Below are 24,391 nucleotides of genomic sequence, written 5' to 3' on the forward strand. Positions count from 1 at the left end.
ACTTCTCTTGTTCGTCTTTATGCACAGTCTTTTCCGTAAAATATATTTAGGTTTCTTTGGGGTTATTGCATTTTTTCCCTTCAGTGTATTTTTCTTATTCGTGTCTGCATGTTGTCATAATCACCTTTTTAAAAAAATGAATAATTATATAAGATATTTTGGGGGGTTCTATATTCTTGTTTCAGAGGCTTGATTTATAAATAGCTTCTTTTTTGCTGGGCTTTTTATGAGTATCAATTTTTAAAATGTGCTTTCAACTGAAGTTGTTAAACCTATTGAAACATAGACTTTAGTTCTCTGAAGATCTAGATTTTACTTGCTGTCAACGCAACTAAACCTCAGTCTTTGCCATCCTGAGCAGCATTTAACAGTGCTTAGTCTTCTGCACATATGCAAAGATTTGAGTCCCTAAGTCTTAAGACCTCATTTACTCAGTCATTCACAGTGAAGTATATATCAAATGAAATGAACCAGCTAGTTTCTAAATGTGTGCAGCTCCAGAAAGAAGCATACAGTTTTATTAGCTAAAATCATACAAGACTAAATCATACCAAAACTACATACTAAAATCATATAAAACCAATCTTTTGAAGACAAAGAGGACTTTAACACCTACTTTTCCACACACAGATTTGTTCTGCGTCTGGTTCCAGTGAAAGCTGACTATTTCTTACGAACTCTAGACTAGTTAAGCTAGAAATGGCTTACATTGTTGATGTTGACGTTGTTCCTGTTCCAGTAGGAGTACATTACAGAGGGCAAGATCGACATCAGAAATGGCGCATTTTAATGGATTTCTAAGAAGAGAAACAGTTGTAGATATTCACCGATGCAAATAACAGTGATGTAAAGCTGGTCATTTGTTTTCTTTAATTAAAAAAAATATTAAAATGATCCAAGGAGAGTGAAAATCAGGGTCAGTCCCTGCATGTCCAGACTGAGCTCTATTTGAGGGCTTTCATGAATCAAATCTGCAAGTCTAAACCTGATACTTGGTTTTAAGGGTTAAGTGTACCTAAAATAATAATGTTAAAGTGATCAGACATTTTTGTGTAGAATAAAAATGTCTGTTGTTAGTTCCATTCTGTCTTATTTTGGTATGGTGAAGCAGGACCAACTAAAGCAGTATTAATTTCAGTCAAATTGAATAGAATGGCAAGGCTATGAGATAAACTGGGAAACTGAACAAACAGGATCCAAATAACAGTCCTTTGAAGTGAAAATTACTAGCATCGCTGCCGTAAAGTGTAATGTGCCCCTTAGCCTAATCTGCTTTCAGAAAAATAAGCCTGCTTCTTTTCCTTGTGAAACAAGGAAATAAGGTTGGAGATGAAATGGATGAGAGTGTGAGAAGCTGTGCAGTGGAGGGATCCAGAGGGAAGAGAACAAGCATTTCCTTTCTGGGGGAAAGTCATTTATCAGAGAATAACGACTGAGTCCTGGTACTGTAGATCCGCACGGTTCCTGGACGTGTGGATTTTTTTTCAAAATTATATTTTGAAAATTTTCAAATATACAGAAAAGTTGAAAGAATTGTACAGTGAACATTTATATACACAGGACCTAGATTCTGCAATTAATATTTTATTGTACTTTCTTTGTTACCTAAATATCCATCTATCTATCTCTAATCACTTACCAATCTGTCTTGGTTTTGAGGCATTTTAAAGTAAATTAGAGACATGATTACACGTCATCTCTAAATGCATTGCTACATAATGAACACCACTATGTAGAGTTCAATACTTGTGTATCATTTGCTTTTTTTAAGTATATATATATATTTTTTTTAATAGATCTTTATTGGGATATAATTGCTTCACAACACTGTGTTAGTTTCTGTTGTACACCAAAGTGAATCAGCCATATGCAGACCTATGTCCCCATATCCCCTCCCTCTTGAGCCTCCCTCCCATCCCCCCATCCCACCCCTCTAAGTCATCGCAAGGCACCGAGCTGATCTCCCTTTGCTATGCTGCTGTTTCCCACTAGCTAACTATTTTACATTCGGTATAGTATATATGTCAATGCTACACTCACTTTGCCCCAGCTTCCCCCTCCCACCCCATGTCCTCAAGTCCGTTCTCTATGTCTACATCTGTATTCCTGCCCTGCAACTAGGTTCATCAGTACCATTTTTTTTTTTTTAGATTCCATGTATATGCATTAGCATACAGTATTTGTTTTTCTCTTTCTGACTTACTTCACTCTGTACGACAGACTCTAGGTCCATCCACCTCACTATAAATGACTCAATTTCATTTCTTTTTATGGCTGAGTAATATTCCATTGTATATATGTGCCACATCTTCTTTATCCATTCATCTGTCAATGGACACTTAGGTTGCTTCCGTGTCCTGGCTATTGTAAATAGTGCTGCAATGAACATTTGTGGTACATGTCTCTTTTTGAATTATGATTTTCTCAGGGTATATGCCCAGTAGTGGGATTGCTGGGTTATATGGTAGTTCTATTTTTAGTTTTTTAAGGAACCTCCATACTGCTTTCCATAGTAGCTGTATCAATTTACATTCCCACAAACAGTGCAGGAGGGTTCCCTTTTCACCACACCCTTTCCAGCATTTATTGTTTCTAGATGTTTTGATAATGGCCATTCTGACCGGCATGAGGTGAAACCTCATTGTAGCTTTGATTTGCATTTCTCTAATAATTAGTGATGTTGAGTGTCTTTTCATGTGCCTCTTGTCCACCTGTATGTCTTCCTTGGTGAAATGTCTATTTCGGTCTTCCGCTCATTTTTTTTTTTTTTTTCATTAGGAGACTTTTATTTTAAAAGTGTCATCTTAAACTGCAAGGATGTCCGTTAAACATCACAATTAAACATGCCAAAGGAGAACCCATGTTGTCGAAATGCCCACTTAACCCACCCAAACATCTCAAACCCACCCTTTGCTGACCTTCTATAATCCCATTTTTTTAAGTTTTTTTTTTCTTTTTTTAAACGAGAAAGTAGACAGATGCATGTTGGTAAATGCTAACTGTCCATATTCACATAGAGACACAGTGTAATCTCTGAGCCCAATATACAGAGAAAGGAGGAAAAAAGCTAGAATTCTATGCACTACTACACAGGGGCCTAGCACCCTCCAGCTTCCAGCAGAGCTAAGGGAGCAGAAGGTTTTTCTTTTTTCCCACAGAGCATGGTGGTGTTGATTCCATAAAGTTTTTGTTGAGACAGGAAGGGATAAAAATGAATTTGGAACAGAAAGGGGTAGAGATTCTTTTCCCACTGAATTCTGCTCAAGGTATTTGCCCCCAAAATAAGTTGTGAGCCATGGTATAAAGGAGAAGAGAGACCTCAAAAATAGGGCGACTGAGCACAAGAGGAGAAGGAGAAAAAAAAAAAAAAAAAAGACTGCAACTTGCTCCCAGGGACTGGAGAAAATTAAAAAAGGAAGGTTGGAATCCATCAGTGTTCCATTAGTCATCTTCTCCTTCATCTTCCTCTCCTCCCTCCCCCTCATCATCATCTTCATCTTCTTCACCTTCAGCCTCATCCCCTTCTTCATCAATATCTTCCAATCCTTCTTCCTCTTCATCATCATCATCATCTTCTTCTCCTTCCCTTTCCTCATCATCCGTGTCCAGAACCAAGTAGTACTGTAATGGATTTGGCCAAATATCATCTTTGATGACCTCTCCTAACTCATCTGCACCTGCATCAGAATGACCAGTAAAGCAGGTGAAGAAGCTTTCTGGGTCCTCATGCTGTCTCTTCCTGCTGGCTTTATTCTGAGTTTGACTTGAACGTTTTGTCACATCCTTTCCGGATTTCCATTTGATTTCAGTGGACTTTGAAGATGGATCACCACTCTCATTCAGTTGAAATTCTTTGGAGAGAACTGTATTTTCAAAGTAAGGGTTTTCATCAAAATAAACATCTATTCTGTAACTTGATTTAATATCTTCAAATTCTGTCACTTCGACTCTTGTCAAATAAGGCAGCACCTCTTCATCCTCCTCCTCAAGCAGTGCAGACACTTGTGGATGGTTAACAAATGTTGTTACCCAAAAATGTGGGGTTTTGGTGAACAATTCCGACCTCTTCTGAAAAAATGGTTGGCGGAGTTTGTTATATTTCTGTTCTACTTTCAAAACCTCCTCACTGGCTTGTTCGGTAAGTCTGTCTATTTCATTTTGTACTTCATCAATGTGTTCAATTGCTTCTTGCTGTTCTTTTTCTTCCTTCGGCAAGTTCGGAGAAGCAGACGTTTCCTCTGGCCTGGAGGCAGGAGTCCTTCTCGGTTTCTTCGGTTTCTTTGCTTGGGGTGGAAGTGAAGACTGGTGTTTGGGGGCCATGCTGGGAGAAAAGCCAAGAATCCACCCAAGGGAAGAAGCTCGTACCAGGAGCTCTGAGAACTCTTCCGCTCATTTTTTAATTGGATTGTTTGGTATATCTTTCCAGAATCTTTCGTATATATATTAGATGCCAGTACTTTGTCAGATATATGTTTTATGACTATTTTCTGACAGTCTGTAGGTTGTTAATTCATTTTCTTTATATCATCTTTTGATGAAGAGACATTTTAAATTTTAAATTTATTACTCTTTTATAGCTATTGCTAGAGTCTGTCAAAGAAACCTTTGCATAATCTCAAGTCATAAAATATTCTCCTATGTTTTCTCCTAGACGTTTTATAGTTGTGGCTTTTCCATTTAGATTTAGGATCCAGCTCCTGTTAATTTTACTACGGTGTTAGGTATGCATACCTATATGGATATGCACTCATTCCTTTCCCCTTGGTTGACTTTGTTCATCAAAATCAAATACCCATGTATGTTTAGGTCTATTTCTGGGCTCTAGATTCAAACTAACACCATTTCTGTATAAGGACACAGTAGAGGTATCATTAGTAATACTTGACAACTTTGAGTTTTGACATGATACCCTCAATAGATTTTCCAGGACCTTTGACATAAAGATCTGAAATTCCCAGCATAGGAGTATATTGCATAGAAAATACTTAGTTTCTAATATTATTTGTAAAAATTAATGTTACTTTTTTGTGGTAGAAATATCCCTCCACTGTCTTCATAAACTTGGTGGAAAACTTCAGACGACACATAAGCTTCTAATGTTGTTCTATAACTTACAAGCCTTTCTGCTATATTTCACCGTAATAAACATTTCAGTGTAAATACAATTTCTGAATTCCAAATGATGTCACTTTTCAAGATTTCTTTTGTTGTATAACAAAATTCCAGAGTACCAAATAATTAGGGCGTTCCCATGCATAGCATTCACACTCTACATATGAAAAGTGCAGGGCTTCCCTGGTGGCGCAGTGGTTGAGAGTCCGCCTGCCGATGCAGGGGATACGGGTTCGTGCCCCGGTCTGGGAAGATCCCACATGCCGCGGAGCGGCTGGGCCCGTGAGCCATGGCCGCTGAGCCTGCACGTCCGGAGCCTGGGCTCCGCAACAGGAGAGGCCACAACAGTGAGAGGCCCGTGTACCGCAAAAAAAAAAAAAAAAAAAAAAGATTGTCCACTCGAAAACTTCTTTTGATAAATACTAATTAGCAAGTTTTCTATGACCATTGTAAAATAACAACTGTTACATGTCTACTTGATTTGCCCTAGCATTTCCACAACTAGTCTTCCGTACTTCAGCAACAGTCTCATCCATTTCTAAATGGGCACTTTCTCAACCTCACATAACTTATTCATCTTTAAATGCCCTTTCACATAAATAATGTCTCTTTCATTTTCATCTTAGTTTCACATGCGTACATTCTTAAATGTTTGTCAGTCACTGAGCAGGGCTATTCTTCCAGGACAGCGGGGTTGGTTTAATTGGGATGCAAAGCTTGTAGCTGCATAGGGCAGGCACGTGAAGCCTCATTCCAGATTTGTGGGTGCAGAGCAGATGCCGGGCACCAGGGGCAATGGTAGATTGTTGTAGAGTGGATACAAATGTGCACAGCACTCCCTCTCTTTCACTCACATTCTCCCCTAGACAGCACTATTGGACCGAACTCTGCTTTCTAAAGGCATCATGCCACACTGTGGGGCTGCTCCAGGTGGTGCAATGTGTTATGATGTTTTTCTAGATTACTGTTCTGCTTAAAACTCATTTTTAAAAGAATGATTTCCTGACTGTTCCCATATAGTAAGTAGGAATTCTGTGCAGACGTTTTATCACTCAGATGTGGAAAGCATTACCTGTTTTTCTCTTTTCTCTGTTTCTGTTTTCTCTGGCTAAAAGTTATAGTACAAGTTATATTTTTTCCCTCTTTATACCCTGTAGTATTTATGGATTTCCAGAATGTCCCTTTGGCTTAAAATGAAGGAGTATGTTATACAGATTAGGAGCTATAATTGTTAGGAAAATGCTGTAGGGCTTTTTAGCAAGTTACACATCACATTTGATTAATGAGAAATAATGGTAGACAGCATTCTTTATAGAGAAAATGTATTTATCATATTTCTTTCCTTAAAATAGATGTGATTTAACAGGTGAAATGTCCTGTGATTCCTCTCCTTCACGCAGACATAAAATTGATAGCCTCTTCCATATGGAAAAGAGTATGACATACACAGGAAGTTAGAGACATTGACATAATTGTCTTCAAAGTACAGACAGGCCTGGCACTTTGAGAAATTTTAAGTCGGTATTCACTCTATGAAATGATGGAACATAAATGAATAATAATATTCCCGAGGAACTGTAGTCATATGAGGAACTTTCTTTAATGTAAGTTGCTAAGATTTAGGGAGAATCATTTGTGTATTTGTTTGTTTTGTATGTTAACAAGTTTTATGTTTGCATACAAGGAAGAAGTATCTCATGGAGATAATATATTACAAATTATGTTTCAGTTATAATGGTTGATTTAGTGAATTTTTTTAAATTGAAATATAGTTGATTTACAATGTTGTATTCTTCTGTACAGCAAAGCAACTCAGTTATACAAACATATACGTTCTTTATATATACATATAATATTATATGAATACATATTTATATTCTTTTCCATTATGGTTTAAATACAATTTTATCTCTACTTAATCAAAGCTTGTCAATTGCCTTTGAGAGGATAATATTCTGCCTGTGTTAGGCAAGCATTCGTAGATGGCGCACACTGCCTTCCCAGGGCCTATTTGCTGTTGTACGCCAAACGTCCCAGTCCAGTGTCCCCATCACACTCTGCAGAGGATTGTGCTCTCACCCATTCTCTAAGGAGACCTTGTGTGCTCACATGGTCAGACGTGGCAGACTCCGTGGATAAACCTGTGAGCTTTGGTAGTGAGGTACTTGAACCTAGCCAGACTTCTCTCATACAGTCTCCTCCTTGGAACCTGGGAAAAGAGCTAATGCTGGAGTAATGTATCCTCCCTCAAAGTTGAATTGGGTGGGTCGAGAGCCACCCTGTCCTCTCTACTGGAGGGATTCTGACACTCATTCTTGGGAGAGCTCTTCCTTAGCTTCGTCCTTTTGTTACCTCTGCTCGACAGAAAGTACCATCTTAAGGGATAGTTCCTTAAGTTCCAGCATGGTCAGATGCTTCAAATAGTTCTCAGTAAACTGGATAAACAAATAACAAGTGTCCCAGTGTGGGAACTTTTAGGGGCATTTGGGGATATCTCTTATGGTGAATTGTTCCAGGATAATTAAAGATACTTTCCTGGAGATATTTTTCTTCTGAATAACAAGTTACTTGGGGAAAATCTAACATATCATTCTATTATGCCTTGTGATTCTTGTTAGTAAGCCCATAAAAGTATAAATAATCACAGCAAAACTGCAGACAGCAGGAATTCTAGTCACTGGCAGAGATGATGCCAAATGAGTGCAATGTGATTCCTCTGGAAGATCCAAATCCTGAAGGTGTCCTCACTACATTTTGTGGAATGTACGACCTCATATTGATATATTCAGTTGCAAAATAATGTCATGGGGAAAACAAGACATGCAGCTATTCATGGGTCTTAGGAAACCATTCATCTCTCTCACTGGAACCTGAATATTAAGTCTAGAACCTTCCCTATCCCTACAACATCCATTTACCCCATAAAGTGACCTATTTATATTGCCATTAAGCCATCCTTAAGATTCTATTTTGTCACTAATGATTAACAGTTAGTTTCCTAGATTAAATTCATTTCCTAGATTATATTTTTAGAGAGAATATATAAGCTTGATTAAAATGTCAATCCAGTAAATATTAATCTTATTCCTACTATGTGCAAATTACTCTGCTGAGTGCACTAGAGAATAAGAATGTAAGTAGTACCAAGTACCTGTCTTCATGGTATTTGAAAATCTAGTGATTGGGAGCAGTGCATAAATAAGGGTAACGTAAAGAAAACTATGGCCACTTCCATAAGGTAAGCATTAAGTACTATTGCATTTTAGAAAAGGAGTGCTCACATATGAGCATCGATGTAATGCTCATAGGTGATTACTAAATAAAAGGGAGTATTTAAGATGGACTCAGAAGATAAGTAGAATTTAATGGCTAGAGATGTGCAAGGCAAAGGCATTGAGATAGCAAATCATCTGATGTTTTTAAATGCAGAGCCTGGTCCGGGTAGGCTCTAAGGATGAGTATGGGAGAGTAATAGGAGGTACAAATGCACAGGTAGGTGGTCTAGGGTTAGGGCTAGGGTTAGGGTTAGAGTTAGAGTTACTGTGGATGGCCCTGAATGCCAGCATGGAAACTGACCTTAATCTGGTTATTAGAGGAGAGCTAATGACCATTCGTGAACAGAGGAATGGTGTGAAGCCACTGTGCTCTCGCAGGAACACACTAGCTTGGGACTGGAATATGGACTGCAGAGAGGAGGAGACAGAGGAGACTGCTAATGTGGGACTAGTGGGAAGACTATAGTAGTCCCAGCAACAGGTAACAGGGACCAGGAATCGTGTTTTTAGGAACTGAGTCGCACAAGAAGGGGGCAGAAGAGAGATGGTCACGTGCAAGTCAAGGAAGTCAAGTCAGAAAAGAGGGGATGGGCAACCAAATTCTAAGGAGAATGTTTGCAAGAAGAGGTGCCTAAAGAAGACATTTTAAAAAATTCTCCTAGATGGTCCATAAGATTTAAAATGTCACCATGTGTAAAATGGTTGCAGAATATTTTAGTTCCTTCTCTACATCAAATAATACACATTGACCGTAATTTTGGATTGTATTTAATATCCACATGAATTAATATGCATGAGAGGGCAGGCTCGAAGCAAGTTCAAATTTTATCCAGACATGTAACCTCAGGTTTCATACATTGCTTTTCAGTGGGACACTTCTCTTGCTCAAGTAGGTGGTAAGCTTCTGAAACGTAGATGTTCTTTTCTTCTTGTAGACCCAGAACAGTGCCGAAAGTGAGCAAGCAGTAAATGCTTCATGATTCATTTATAGTTAAATAATTGTGATAAGTAGAACAGGTATTTGTGTTCTTTTCTGCCTATATGCAATCACAATGACTTTGCTCACTTAAAACTTTGGCCTTTTACACTTGCACAAGATAAGAATCCTGTTTTAATGAGGTTAGCAAGATAAGAGCAACGTATTTTCAATATTCAGAATCACTGTGTTGGGAAACAGAGGTGCAGCATGTACTATTTCCTGAGGAGGAAGTAGAGACCAACCATTGAGACAGAAAACTGATTTAAATTAATTAGTTTTTATCATCTTTATTGGAGTATAATTGCTTTACAATGTTGTGTTAGTTTCTGCTGTATAACAAAGTGAATCAGCTGTATGTATACTTAGATCCCCATATCCCCTCCCTCTGAGTTTATTATTTTAAACTATATGATAGATCACATCTGTAATCCAGAAAAAACCTTCCTAATGGTATTCCTTTTTAAAATTTTAGTTATTTAGCAGAACCTTGTATTATATTACCTAGGTTTAATCAACTAAATAGAAATTATTAGAAAAATCTGTTACATTCTGACAATTATATTCTGGTCCATGAGTTGGCTTCTAATAGATGATCAAAATCAATGGACTTCTAGCAGGGAATCGCAAGGAAAAATATCATGGAAGAGTTTAATATTAAATCACATATTACATTAAGAAATTAATACAAATTCTCCTTATAAAATGCAAGCGTTTGAGAAAATACAGAGACCACTAAAACCTCAAGTCCACAATATACATGACAGCAAAAGTAAGAAATTGAATAAGGCTACAATTTGAGGGAATGAAAAGCCTTAACTTTTTGATTGTTTCTTGATTCAAGACATCTAACCAGTTTTGTATTATGGTCTCAGAAATATCTGGTAAAACTGTTGTAGAACATTTTGAAATTAATTTAATCTACTTTCTTTGTAATAGTGCATTTTTACATTATCAAATTACAAATTATCCTGAAAGAGCATAATCTAGGCCTTTGGGATGTCTTTTGAATTTCCTCTGTAGTAATTAAATTTCCTAAGCATTTATGGAGTACCTCTTATGTGCCAAGCCATTTGGTATATTCTTATGATACAGAGATCAATCGTGTTTTTCTCTGTGCCCTTAGAGTCCACCTTCTAGCTGGAACAGCTGTTTGGTAAAGCACTTCTAGAGAGTATGAGATCTACTTGCCACATATGAGGCATGACCAGAATGCATTACTAACCTTGATGAGGAAGTAGATCACTCCTGTAGGAGGAAGCAGGAGAGTTAAATTAGGAGGGAGAGGAGCAAGGTATAAGGGTACTCCGTAAAAACCAAACAAAACCAACAACTAGCATAAAGCCTGAAGCTCCACGATTTTTTCGGGATTCATGGAGGCGCTCTTGGAGATGATGCATTGTTTGCAAATGTGTGTGGGACAGAGGTTTGGGAGAAAAAGTCAAGAGATAATAGAATTAAAAGGAGAGCAGAAAGGGGATCTAGGATGGGGAAGCAAAAATGCAGCCCCCAAATGAGTTGGTAGTAGATGTTTTAAATCAACCAGATTAAAATGTATCGTGAGGTTTAAAATGATTCCTGATTGCTAACTCAATAATTTAATCCTTTTCAGTTCTACCATGAAGAAATAATTAGAAATGGCATCAAAGATTAATGCATAGAGATTTTCACAAAATGTTATTCACAACCAGGAAATACTAGAGACAACCCGAGCATGAAAGGGATGGAATGATTAGGCAAATCAAGTTTCCAAATAGGGCCACATGGTCTGGAGACTTTACAAACCACACATTCGTGACGTCCAGCTCTGTACCACCTGTGGAGAAAGGGAGGGAAAATTCTCCGCCTATCTTGAGTAATCTTACTTTTGGATGATTGGATGTAATTCCATCAAATAGTTCTGTTTTACTGTAATTGCCAATCAATATAAGGATGTAAATATTCAAAATATTGAGCTTAACGAAGGAAAAAGATCTAGGGGAAGGAGCATATTTGTGACTCATCTTACTCTTCCTGGCCAGTCCTCCGTAGATAAATCAAATCAAAGAATCAATGAAGGGTCCTGGTTTCCTTCAGCCCCTTACATACTGTAGACTTCATACATTCTTCTATACATATTATTGAAAACTGTTTTATTGTCACTTAACACCTTTTGGTTTTAGTTCCTTCTTCAATTGAATTTGTATTTCCTTTGGTTCTTTTTTCTTTTGTTGCTGAGGACTTAGCCAGGTCTGAAGATTTACAGAATGTGGCTCGTGTGATGAGCTTTGAAAATGGCTTCTTAGGATGGATGAAGGAAAGTTTTCCCAATAATTGAGATTGCAGTCAGTGTTTCAGTCCTTTGAGATCGTTCAGTTCTGTTCTTTTCTGCTTGATAGACTTTACCTTGAACGTTAGAAGATTTCATCCATGAAACTTATGAGATTCTACCTGGTGCCTTTCAAGTTGAAATTCAGTATTAGTTCTGTCTATACTCCTGGCAGGCAAACAGAGCTTCTTAAAAAGAAAATTCAAATACAATCCCAAATTCTCTGATGAGAGTAGATAGGAATTTTCATGGAACAGATTCGTATGAGCAGAATCAGGATTGATTTTCCCCTGACTTACTTGACTATTTAAATGAATTTTCACTTGATTGTTTTTTTGTAATTAAAGTAGTGATGCCAAAATATCAGACGTTTGATGACTAAGCACTGTGTAGATGAAGAAGACAGTGTTAAAGAATAGTAAGCCTGTGCCAGGAGATAAATGCTACGTTTTATTCATCTCCCTGACGGAAAGTAATTTTTCTGTGCAAACAACTAAGTCATTTTGTTAATGATTTACTGAAAAGTTCATAAAGGATTTTGAAGAAGACTTCATCATCTGAAATCTAGAATTAGCATCCTTCATTTTAATATCTTACTGTGTGAAATAGACTGTACTCTTACGTAATCATGAAAGAGTATTTGCCAAAGGAAGAAAAAATGTCTATATGTCAAGTTTCCATAAATATAAAAAAAAATAAAAATCATTGTGCCCTATTAAGAAAGAGGCTATGAGTTTATAAGGAAAATAAAACAGGTTACTTCAATTAGTTTTTACTACTTTGGTCAGTTCTGATGCATAAATAACCAATTGTTTTTCTCTTCTGTTTTATATAACAATTTTTAGACTCATCAAAAGTTAATAACAGGAGATAGACAAAGCAGTTCAACAAAAATAACAGGTGTTCAGGACAACAAATAGGACTTGCCCAGTGCCCTCTCCTAAAAACATACTCCATCTTATTTCAGTCCTTTTACTCTAGTTCTAGTGTCACTAGAGTTAAGGACTTTCAGTATTTTCTTAATATATTAACATTTTTTGTAAGGTACCACTTAAAAAGCAGTCCTCTCAGAAACCTATATTGCAAGATTTGGGGGCTGAATTGAAATGAATTTTTCATTCCTTATAAAAGTGAAACAAAATTTTCAAGCATTTTCTTACTTTTTTTCCTCCCAGTTCTTCTGAACTTTTTTTGTTACTTACTTAGGGTATCCCTGTTATGTTGAGTGAGTCACAGTGCAGGGTAGGTAGAAATCAGAATATACAGAGGAGACAGATGTGTCTTCAGAGGCTTTGGCCTATAACCAGCATTTTCCAGACTCTGATGGGAAGAGTACCAGCTCCTCAGTGTGCCCTCTCTAAAGGGTTTCATGGTCAAATAAATTTAGAATGTGCTTTACACTATTTTCCAGTTGGACATCTGCAATCATGTTAGCATTCCAAAAGCTCTATTTCATTTTTAAAGTGTTGATTCCTATTCATTTATAGATTTCATAATCCATGAATAAGTTGCAAATTGCAGTATAAAACTACACTGTCCTGGACGATAGAGTCATGACTATCCTCAGCATTACCTGCTTATTCTTTCAGTGTCTTCACCTCATATTCCCTTAAGTACCGAGTCTTCATTCCTCCCAAAAGGGTCACTTATTACCAAGAAATACATGTTGTGTTTCTCCAATGTGTATGTGAAAGAACTATAAGCTACTGCGCCTGATTATTTGATCATTTACATCAGTTTTCACCTAATTTCAATGACCTTGGTTAAGGTGATGGGGCTGACTAGGCTAGGAGTGATAGGGGAAAAATTAAAAGCTAAATTATGATGCTGCCTTGTTAGGGAGATTATTGTAGACTAGTCAAGAAGGGTGTTATGGAGAACACTGTGATTCAGCTGAGTCTAGAAGCACGAGGCAAACTGAAGGAGAATTAGGGAGAATTTGGAGAACTGAGGTGACACACATCCTGGGAGATTGGCTAACTCTGTGAGTCAGTCACAACAAGACCACAAAAAGCTCCCTGAGTGGTGTTTGCTTTTGGAAGGATAATATGTAGTTCCCTGGCATGAGTCACTTGGGGCAGGTCAGTCAAGGAAGAGCTTTTCTCAGAACCTCTCCAATCCTACCATCTAGCAGCCACTAATTATACCTTGGGAAAAAGTGGCTCTTGTCCCTAGGAGCTCCTGAGAAACCCTCATTATACAAAATCCCTTAGTTGTAATGGATCCCCAGCGTATTAAACCTAAGGATACCTAAAGCATTACAATTATCTGATTTTTTCTGCTTAATAATGTTCCACAGAAGAACTTTTTTTTTTTTTTTTAGCGGTACACGGGCCTCTCACTGTTGTGGCCTCTCCCGTTGCGGAGCACAGGCTCAGGACGCGCAGGCTCAGCGGCCATGGCTCACGGGCCCAGCCGCTCCGTGGCATGTAGGATCTTCCCGGACCGGGGCACGAACCCGTGTTCCCTGCATCGGCAGGCGGACTCTCAACCACTGCGCCACCAGGGAAGCCCAGAACTTTTTATCTTAGTAAACTAATCAATGTAAATTAATTATCATGTATCTAAGCATAGGCAGTGTTTATTATGTCTCATACACTTTTCATCTTATAGAAATAGATTCTTGCTCTATGTGAGGAAAAAATTGCTTTCAAATTAAACACATTATGTCATTTGAAGATACTTTTATCTTCATAACTTTTTTCATTCTCTCTCTTTTCTTAAAGTGGGATAAGACAGAAGCCTGTGTCCATTTGTTATGGTCCATGGTGAATTTTTTTTTTTTTGGTAAGACTGTGTGTTTCCAAAAGGAAAATTCCTCTGTCATTCTGAAAATAGTCTCAGGCATTAAAATATCACGTTCTAAAATGTCGTTAATTCTCTTTTCTTGTGGCTGCTCAGTTTTCTTGTGAAAGGGTTCTATGGACTAGATAAAAGGAGGGGAAAGTCACTTTTCGCCTAAACCTTATATCTTCCACAAGAAGCTATTCTAAGAAAGGGCCTGGGAGGTGGAGGATTGAGAAGCTGCAAATATGGAGAAAGAGACTGGCATATGTTTAAATCATATGTTTCTGAAGTTTGAGCATGAAATTTCATTTTAGAAGAAGTTGCCCTTGGGAATAGAGGAATGAAGTGCTGGGCACCTGTTTGTCTGATGACAACCAAGCTTGAGACAAACTCTGGGCCAACCGGGTTGCCCACCTGTGCTGCCAAAATACCCTCAGATTCAGCTCTGAGTGTGAACGGCGTGTGTTTCCTGAAGATCAGTGAAGAGACAGTAGAAGGTTCAGGTCACCTACTGAATCTTCTAAGCCCCATGCTCTCCAATATTCCAGCCATCTCTGCTTTTCTTCCTCTCTCTCTCTCTATTCTAACCTTAGAATCTCCTCTGCTCTCTCGATTGCTTCACACAGATCTTCACTAGTGGCTTCTATAAGCTTTGCCAGTTTCTTTTACTTTTATTAGAAACTCGATTATATTATATAGTCCTCAGTCTCAGGTGACATTTGAGTGTTTTTATAGATTCAACCACCATGAATTAAAGCTCTGTAATTGTTTGACTTACTCCATCTGATGTGGGAAAAAAGAATAAACGAAACTGGACAGTTTCCTTAAAATAGGTGAATAGTTCACAATTTCCAGTCTGTATCAAGCATGAGCATACCAGAGCTGCTTGAACATTTCCTCCATTCCTGGTATCTAGACAACAGGGCATTTTACCTTGACCAAGGCTGGCAGGCAAAACTCTAACTCAGTTCAGTCTTTCTTTACATCATTTGAATGACATGTTAATGAGCCTTTGTAAAGGCAGGACCCAAATATGATTGTGCTGGATTTATTTTTCCCCGGTGCAGATCTTTTGCAAAATCCCTGCTGGGCTGCATTTCTTCTGGAGTGTGTCTTTTTTCAGAATAACAGCTTGATGTTCTTTTCACCTGAAACGGATACTGCCAGGGGGCTCCATGCTCTAGAGCAGGCCTATAATAACAAGGCCTTGGTGTGGGGAGCCATGGAGATTTTGCCCTCAGGAACTAATTTACGCTCTCAAACTCTTGGGACAGCATATAAATCAGGAGTGAAAAATAGCAGAAACAGAAGAGCCCCCAAACTCAAATATTTTAAATTCACATTAAAAACATTTTGACAGTGTCTCCTAAGGATAAATTTGTACATTACAGATTTACCCATACTTGAGTTATAGCTGCGATGGGTCCTTTTCACTGTCATCGTCCATCAGGTAATTTTTAAAATATCCTCTATTTCTGAACTTACTGACATGTTTATTTTCTTTAAAGGACACTGCCTTTACAGTGGGTTTGTTCGGTATTGGAAATGTTGCAAGAAGCTAGTTCACTGAATTCCCATTGTATTTCACTGATTCAAGGAATCTACATTTTAGGAGGTAGTATCTATCCAAATGCTATACTTTGGGGATTAAGATGCCTATGATAAAACCCATGGATGTATTTATAATGCGTAACACTTTCCACCACGAAGCATTCATTCACAGTGGGCTTATGTGTTCAGAGCAGTACACCCCAGTGTTCTCGGTGCTCCTCTAGAATTCCTGCTCGCCCATCAGCCTTATTCCCTGCAGACCCTCCCTCCCTCTCTTGGCTGCCTTTGCCGTCTGCACATTAATGCACAGCACTGGATGCAGGCATGCTGCTTGTGCATAGATCTCTGTGTCTTACTCACAAATAAATAAGCAGGATTTTCTGTCCTGAAAGGGCCCGCACCCTGGCTGCTTACGTGAGCATCCTCACGTGCCAACTCACTTGGACTTGACGTCCTCTAAAACATGATGTCAACTTCTGCCTTGGCAGGAAGTATAAAAGGAGGCTTTATTACATATTGTCTTTGCCTCTCAATTCATATCCATCATTGATGAAAATCTGACTTGTATCTCAGAACTTCCTAAGTTCCTGACTGCTGATCTGTATTAGATCTCTATTACCCATGGCCCTTTGGCTTTTTGTAGGGAAGAGAAGAGGCATGGCCGACTCAAGAGTATATTCCGAATTGCAGTTTCCTTTTGCGTGTTTGGCTAGCTGTTGCTCCTTTATTTTAGACCTCTTCCTGCGTTTCAAATATATGGTAACTGATTATGTTTTTGCACTCTGGCATATATCACCTTGGCTTTTATTTATTTGTGTGTGTGTATGTGTGTGTGTTTTGTTTTTTGGGTTTTTTTTTTTTTTTGTATTAACTTCATAGGATCCTTGTAAGGATTAAGTAAGGCTTAATAGCAAGGCTGCTATTACAAGGATCTCAAAACTCCCTGGCTTCTAATCATTGGTTTTTCGGCAGCTCAATTATTATCTGATAGTTATTTTATAGATGCAGAATCCACAAACGTAGTTAGTTGGATCACATTAACGGGTGGTATTATCAGAACTATGACACCGTGATGCACCTGACTGTCCTTTGACATTAGATGATCCTCCAGGCCAGCACTCACTTGCAGCTGTGCAGCCTCTTCTTTGGGTTGTGCCAGAGACATATTGCTTCACTTTGTCTCCTTGGAATTCTCTCTTATACTACTCATGACTATCATCTCATTTTATTATTAATAAAGTATTTCTTCAGACATGTATAATACAATTACCTTGATTAAAAATTTCTTAGTTAGAATTATAACTTAGTAATGCCTCCTTAGGTATCAGGTTATCATGGCCATGAATGAGATCATCCCAAATTATCTCTCTGGTGATCCCTAATTTCATTCTTAAAAGTATGACTTACGGGATTTCCCTGGTGGTGCAGTGGTTAAGAATCCGCCTGCCAGTGCAGGGGACACAGGTCTGACCCCGGGTCTGGGAAGATCCCACATGCGGCGGAGCAACTAAGCCCATGAGCCACAACTACTGAAGCCTGCGCACCTAGAGTCCGTGCTCCACAACAAGAGAAGCCACCACAATGAGAAGCCCGTGCACCGCAACGAAGAGTAGCCCCCGCTGGCTGCAACTAGAGAAAGCCTGCGTGCAGCAACAAAGACCCAACGCAGCCATAAATGAATGACTCAAAATTGGGGTTAAAAGCACCCTGTCCTTACCTTCATATACTAACTACACCTTAAAATGGGAAGTTAATGTATTCTTGAAAAGTGCTTCCTTTTTTATCAGAAAAAAATAACTATGTTTTCTAAATCTGTAAGATGCCATGAAATCATATTGAGTTGGGCATCTGGAGTGTTGAAGGGAGCTTATTATTGCTGGATCTGTTTTAAGGTGGTAATCACATTTGTCTTACATCTCTTACATCATTGCCACTTCCTTCTCTGTGCTGGATGCTGTGGGAGTGCCTTGTGTTTGTTCACTTGAGGGGGCAACATCAATATAAAATCAACTAAAGAAAGGAATTGGAAATAGCCAACACAGAAGTTGTCTGATCCTGTATCCTTTTAGAAAAGAATAAATAGAATACTGACTAAACATTTATTTTCAGTTTTGTGTCATGATATACACAGAGGAGGGGATAGGGTTGTCTCAATAGAAAATATAGAACACATATGAAAAAACCTGGAGGTTACAAAAACTAAGTACATAGGAATATAAACCAAGGGCTTACATGTCAGTTCGGATGTTTTTAGCTTCGTGTAACAGCAGGCTCATTCATGTCATGTAACAAGTTCAAAGGTAGAAAGACTCCAAGACTGAGTAACTAAATAGCTCATGGCCCAGTTTGACTATCTCTGTATCATGGCCCAGTTTGGCTATCTCTATATCATGGCCCAGTTTGGCTATCTCTATAGTCTCCTATCCTCAGTATGTGATGGCCAAATGTCTATGTGTATGCTGTATATCAAGAGAGACAAGTTATCCCTATGTGTAAATATTCCCAGGCACAGTGGCCCTGGCACGGTCTAAGGCACATGAGACTTAGCACAAAATAATGAGGTGGTCCTCATTTGTAGAAAAAGTAGTTTCCCAGACAACTAAATCACTATGTGGGGAAATCCCTATTGTGTTATTCCATATATTCTTATTCTGAATGAAGAATTGTCTTTATCTATTTGAACACTGGCAAGAACTATTGGCCTCCAGGGCATCATCAGATAGCTAAATGCTTAGAGCAGCAAAATGCAGAGCTTTATGTTTACATATATAAAAGGTATTTTAAAGGTTGTATTGCCCATGGTCAGAAGAAGAGTTCACTTTCATTAATAAATTGTACAGAAGTGAATACCTCCACTACAGGAAGGCTGCAGAGACTTTTCCCCGTTGGAAATTTAATCTGATCTCTCTTCTAATTAGTGATTAAAAACAAATGACCAATGGGAGTTATAGGGAAGCCTGAATACTTGATTAAGTTCTGAAAACTAAAATTGATGAGTTGGTACTATGCTAACTTATCCCATCATGTATTAGTCCTTTCATGTTTATCCTCATAGTTTCACTCAATTGTAGCCTTAAGTCTTACTGAAAAAAAGGAGCAAACGTGTTTCTTCACCAAAGCCAGTGAAGTGTTTATTGCCCATCAGGTATGTTTATCTACAAAGCTGGATGCCGTGGATAACGGAAATATGGCCAAGTCAGAGCAAAAATCCAAGATCACAGTATAATGGAGTCACCTTAGCCTTGGGGTCTGGGCTAATACAACTTTTAGGGGGGCAGAAAGCACTTCAAGCTGACCTAGATGCTGTTTTTGAGGTGCCAGTGGTCAAATAGGGCAAATATGTTTAAATGGCTTTGCTGATGTAAATAGAAATGGTTTGGCTCCAATAACATGAAATCCTATGAAAATACATTTATTTCAGCAGCAAATGTACTAAAAGTAAACACGTAAAGATATTAGTCTGGCCATCACTGAGCTACAGAATAAGAGTTTCTAAATTTTTCAGGGGTTAATTTGGTTTGCCTTTGGTCTCTCCCTTCATCAAATAAATTCTATTCATCCTTCAAGGACTCAATCCAAATGCATTATTTTCCATGCACCTTTCATTATTACCATTTACCCAAAATCAGGGTATGTTCATTTGCTTACTCATTCATTTATTTATTTGTTCATTCATTCATTCATTGCCACTCTGGTTTCCCTAGCAGACAGTGTTAGGAGCAGGGTTACCAGATTTAGCAAGCAATAACACAGGACACTCAGGTTGGTATTTCAGGTAAATAATAAATAATATTTTTAATATAAGTATGTCCCATGCAATATTTGTATTGTACTTACACCAAAACATTATTTGTTGTTTATCTGATTTCAGATTCAGTTGAACTTCCTTTTTTTTAGCTGGCAACTCTATTTAGGAATGTCAAGACTGAAGGGCAGTTAAGACACTCTTGGAATATTTTAGGTGATGGAGAACCTCAACTAAAACAGTTAATGGAAAGATCAGTTAATAGAAAGGAGAGACCTAAAAGAAATTCAGGATGTAACGTTAACATAAGCTGGTATTTTTTTTTTAACATCTTTATTGGGGCATAATTGCTTTACAATGGTGTGTTAGTTTCTGCTTTATAACAAAGTGAATCAGTTATACATATACATATGTTCCCGTATCTCTTCCCTCTTGCATCTCCCTCCCTCCCACCCTCCCTATCCCACCCCTCCAGGCGGTCACAAAGCACCGAGCTGATCTCCCTGTGCTATGTGGCTGCTTCCCACTAGCATAAGCTGGTAATTGATAAATGTTAGTGGTGAAGGTGAATGGTTAGAGCTCTAGTTCAGGTGACCAAGTAGATTTTTGTTCAACCCATTTTACTTTTCCTTTTTATCATTTTCATCTGTATAATCTTTCTGAGTGAGGTTTTCTACTAACTAATTATTGTTCATTGAACTAGCAATGTGATGTGAAGTCAGACTGTCTGGAATCACTTCTTAGCACTGCCACTGACTTGAGTGACCCAAGGAGTGCTATTCAATCTCTGAATCTCTAGTTGCTTGCCTTTATGTTAAGAAACATAGTGGGAATATATACAGCAAAATCAATTCCCACTGCTTTTTATAACTTTTGTCTTCTACTTTTTGTTTATATTCATCTTCTAATTTTTATAATGCATATAAATTACCTTTTAATTAAATTTTTGAGGCTACTGATACACTTTGATATAAAATTATTTTACATAGTGGTTTAACAAAAGGTGCTGAAACAATTCGTTAGCTATATGCAAAAAAAGAAGAACAACAACAACAAGAAAACAACTACTGCTACTACTACTTTGATCCATACCTTGTGCTATATGGAAGTATTAACTCTCAAAGTGGATTATGGGCTTAAATGAACACTTAAAACTATAAAACTTCTAAGAGAATATTAAACGTAAGAGAATATTTTTGAGACCTTAGGTTAGGCAAAGATGACACCAAAAGCACAATCCATTTTAAAAAAAAGGTAAATTAGACTCCATTAAAATTAATAACTACTCATCCTCAAGAGATACTAAAAGCCTGAAAAATAGATTGCAGACTGGGAGAAAATATTCACAAACCACATCTGATAAAGGAATTTTATCCAGAATATATGAAGAACTCTGAATACAAAAGTAAGGGAAAAAATTGAACCATTTAAAAATGAATAAAATGTTTAAATAGACACCTCACCAAAGATACAAAGGTAGCAAGTGAGTTCATGATAAGATACTCAACATTATCAGTTAGTAGGGAAGTGCAAATTAAAACTACCATGAGGTACCACTACACAGCTATTAGAACAGCAATAACAAAAAAAAATCAAACAACTGACAAGTATGTGGGGCAACTGGAACTGCTGCTAGGAATGCAAAGCGGCAGAGTCATGTAGACATACACTTACCAGATGACCCAGCATCCTCACTCCTGAACGTTGACCCAAGGGAAATGCAAACTTACGTTCACACCAAATTTATACGTTCAGCTTAAAGCAGCTTTATTCATAATAGCCAACAACAGAAAACAGCCCAAATGTCCTTCAAGTAGTGAGGGGATAAACAAACCATGGTACAGCCATACAATGGAAGACCACACACAGACCGAAGGAAAAAATAGATGAAAACACAGAAAAATTAATTATTTAAAAATGCAAGTCGTATCAGTGACATTGTTATTCAGATTAGATTTGTCACAGGTAAATGGGAAAAAGACCAATGTTGCAATGTGAATAAAGAATTTATGAGTAAAGATAGAATGAGATAGAGGGTATAGGAGGTAGACTGTTTGGGGCAAAAATGATGAGTTCTATATTGGGTCATTGTGTTGGTATTATCCTTGGAATGTTCAAATGGAGAATGATAGCCCTATCCTCTGCATTTTTATAATGCATACCTTGTTGTGCCTTTAAACATTTATTTAATTCTGCCTTGTTTTATAGCCATTTGATATGTTTCCCCAATGACATTATAATCTCCTGAGGAAGGAAACTAAGTTTTACTCTTATTTATTTGTGTACACAATTAACACATTTTTTTCAACAAAAGCTATTTTCTAAATCTATCACTATTACATGATGGTACGCAATTCATTGACTTCCAGGGTTGATTCAGTTGACCTGTTTGCAAAGACCCATTTCTTCCAACCTTCATCGCCTCTTACAATTCCATTTATAATACACCTGAGACTTTCACTTGATCTAATAAAGTGATTCTTACCAGGTGAACTGTACCATTCTTTTTTTTTTTTTTTTTTTAAATAAATTTATTTATTTATTTTTGGCTGTGTTGGGTCTTCGTTTCTGTGCGAGGGCTTTCTCCAGTTGCGGTGAGCGGGGACCACTCTTCATCGCGGTGCGCGGGCCTCTCACTGTCACGGCCTCTCCCGTTGCGGAGCACAGGCTCCAGACGCGCAGGCTCAGTAGTTGTGGCTCATGGGCTTAACCGCTCCGCAGCATGTGGGATCTTCCCAGACAAGGGCTTGAACCCGTGTCCCCTGCATTGGCAGGCGGATTCTTAACCACTGCGCCACCAGGGAAACCCCCATTCTTTATTTGAACTAACCTTGAGTATAGCTATGCATCAGTCACTGTGCCAGCCCCAGGCGGTATGAGTTGAAAGACACTGGCTTTGTTCACATGAAACTCAAAACAAGTTAGAGACAACTAGGATGGTCTAGTCATTAGTGTGATAAAAGAGGCATGAATGTAATTCATGAAACTAGAAAGAAAAGGCACCTAAGTCAGCCTGGGTGGTGTGAGTGGAGGTTTAAGAAAAATCTCTGCAGTGAATTTTGAAGAATGAGCTGAGATTATTTATACTGAATAGGTATAAAAGGCCACAAGAAACAAACAGCAGAATAGCTTTCAGCAGAACCTGAGATAGATTCCTGAGATTTGCAGGATGGGAAAGTGGAAGTGGTTCAGCATGGCTGAAGCCAAAGTTTCATGAAGGGATGTGGAAAGACCAAAGATTGGGTAAGTCAGTGATTATAACAATGTGCAGTCACGGTAGAATTGGCAAGGCTTGGTGACTGAGCGTGGGGACTGATGGTGAGGTAGCAGTCCAGGGTGACTGGGTTTCTGGTTTGGGTATCTGAGTGTGTGAGGATGCCATTCATTAAGGCAGGGAGGAGCAGATTCAGAGAATAAGGGAGTGGGTTCCGCTTGGCCGTGGGTAGTCAGCTAGGGCTGCCCTGAAAGCAGTGAAATATATGCAGCTGGGACTCGGAGAGCAATCTAAATGTGTATTTCCCCAACAACTCTTACTTATTCTTCAGGTCAGTCCTTGCCTGGGTGCTGTTTCTTGTGAGAAACCATAAGAATATTGATCTATTCATCAAAGCATTGATTAACTACCGTGCGCTAGACAGTGTTTGGGGCATCAAGTGAGCAAAGTGTGAGCAAAGTAAAGTAAACATTGTCCCCGTCATCAAGGAATTTATAAAGTCAGGGATTGAATGAGGGAGACACAAAATAAATATAGTATTTAGAAACTGAGATAGATGTTATAGAGGGAATAACCAGGATGAGATGATAAGAAAGTGAATGATGGGGTGGTTTGGACAGGGAGCCCAGTGAAGGGCATTCTGAGGAGACACCATTTAAAATGACACTTGACGGAAGCAAAGGAAGTGGTTGCATACAGGCCAGGACAGCGGCATGTCAGCCACTGGGAGTGGAAATGTGGAGGGTTAGAATAGGAAAGAGACCACAGTTACACACTCCACAAGGATTCATTAACCAAACTAGAGAAAGAGTGTATAAATATAAAAATAGATTCAAATTATGGAATTTGAATCAAATATTTTTCTAATAAAGGTTATTTAAAATTAGGTTTAAAGGGATACATTTCTATCAGATGTCATTGTACATGACTGTCCTCATTTAGGGGAGTTGGAGACAAGACAAATATACCATGGGGTGAAAGAAACTCCTGACTGAACCTGAACCATAGGAACACACTTGCTTATAAATTCTAAGAAAAAGAGAGCCTATTTGTGGTCTAAATTATTTCTTAGGTAATAGTATTGGAATCCTGGAGTCTAAAACCAGACTGTCTGCGTTTACATCTTGGTTTAGTCCCTTGTTAAGTACGTGTCCTTGCGTTAGTTACTTAAACATGCCTCAGTTTCTCATCTGGAAAGTCAAGCTAGTAAGTTTAATGCCTGGAGTAAATGAATAACTAAATTGATTGTATTTAGAAAAATAGCTGTCACATAGCATGTGCCAACAAGTGTTTACTATTACTATTACCATCATAAACGAGTCGGTGAAATGAGATCTGGTAAGAGCGGTTGCAGCATGGTGCCCATGAGGATGGCTACTGTCCCTGTGTTCTAGGTCAGGCTTCAGCGACAGGGAAACTCCGC

The 24,391-nt window shown here is 38.3% G+C and overlaps 2 protein-coding genes across 3 annotated transcripts in view; one reads left to right on the forward strand and one right to left on the reverse strand.

The window, feature by feature from the left end:
- PRKN (parkin RBR E3 ubiquitin protein ligase) overlaps positions 1 to 24,391 on the forward strand; it is a gene marked incomplete at its 3' end in the record, with an annotated part of 1,244,701 nt that overhangs the window by 551,224 nt on the left and 669,086 nt on the right. The window lies entirely within an intron of this gene.
- Positions 2,705 to 4,320, reverse strand: LOC309971851 (protein SET-like; the record flags this gene model as incomplete). Its single annotated transcript, XM_082855250.1, has 1 exon — positions 2,705 to 4,320. One exon carries the CDS (start codon positions 4,318 to 4,320, stop codon positions 3,442 to 3,444), a length of 879 nt encoding a protein of 292 aa, XP_082711376.1. The 3' UTR covers positions 2,705 to 3,441.

The sequence above is a fragment of the Leucopleurus acutus genome, assembly GCF_964270905.1.
Source record: "Leucopleurus acutus genome assembly, chromosome: 15".
Classification (NCBI taxonomy): Eukaryota; Metazoa; Chordata; class Mammalia; order Artiodactyla; family Delphinidae; genus Leucopleurus; species Leucopleurus acutus.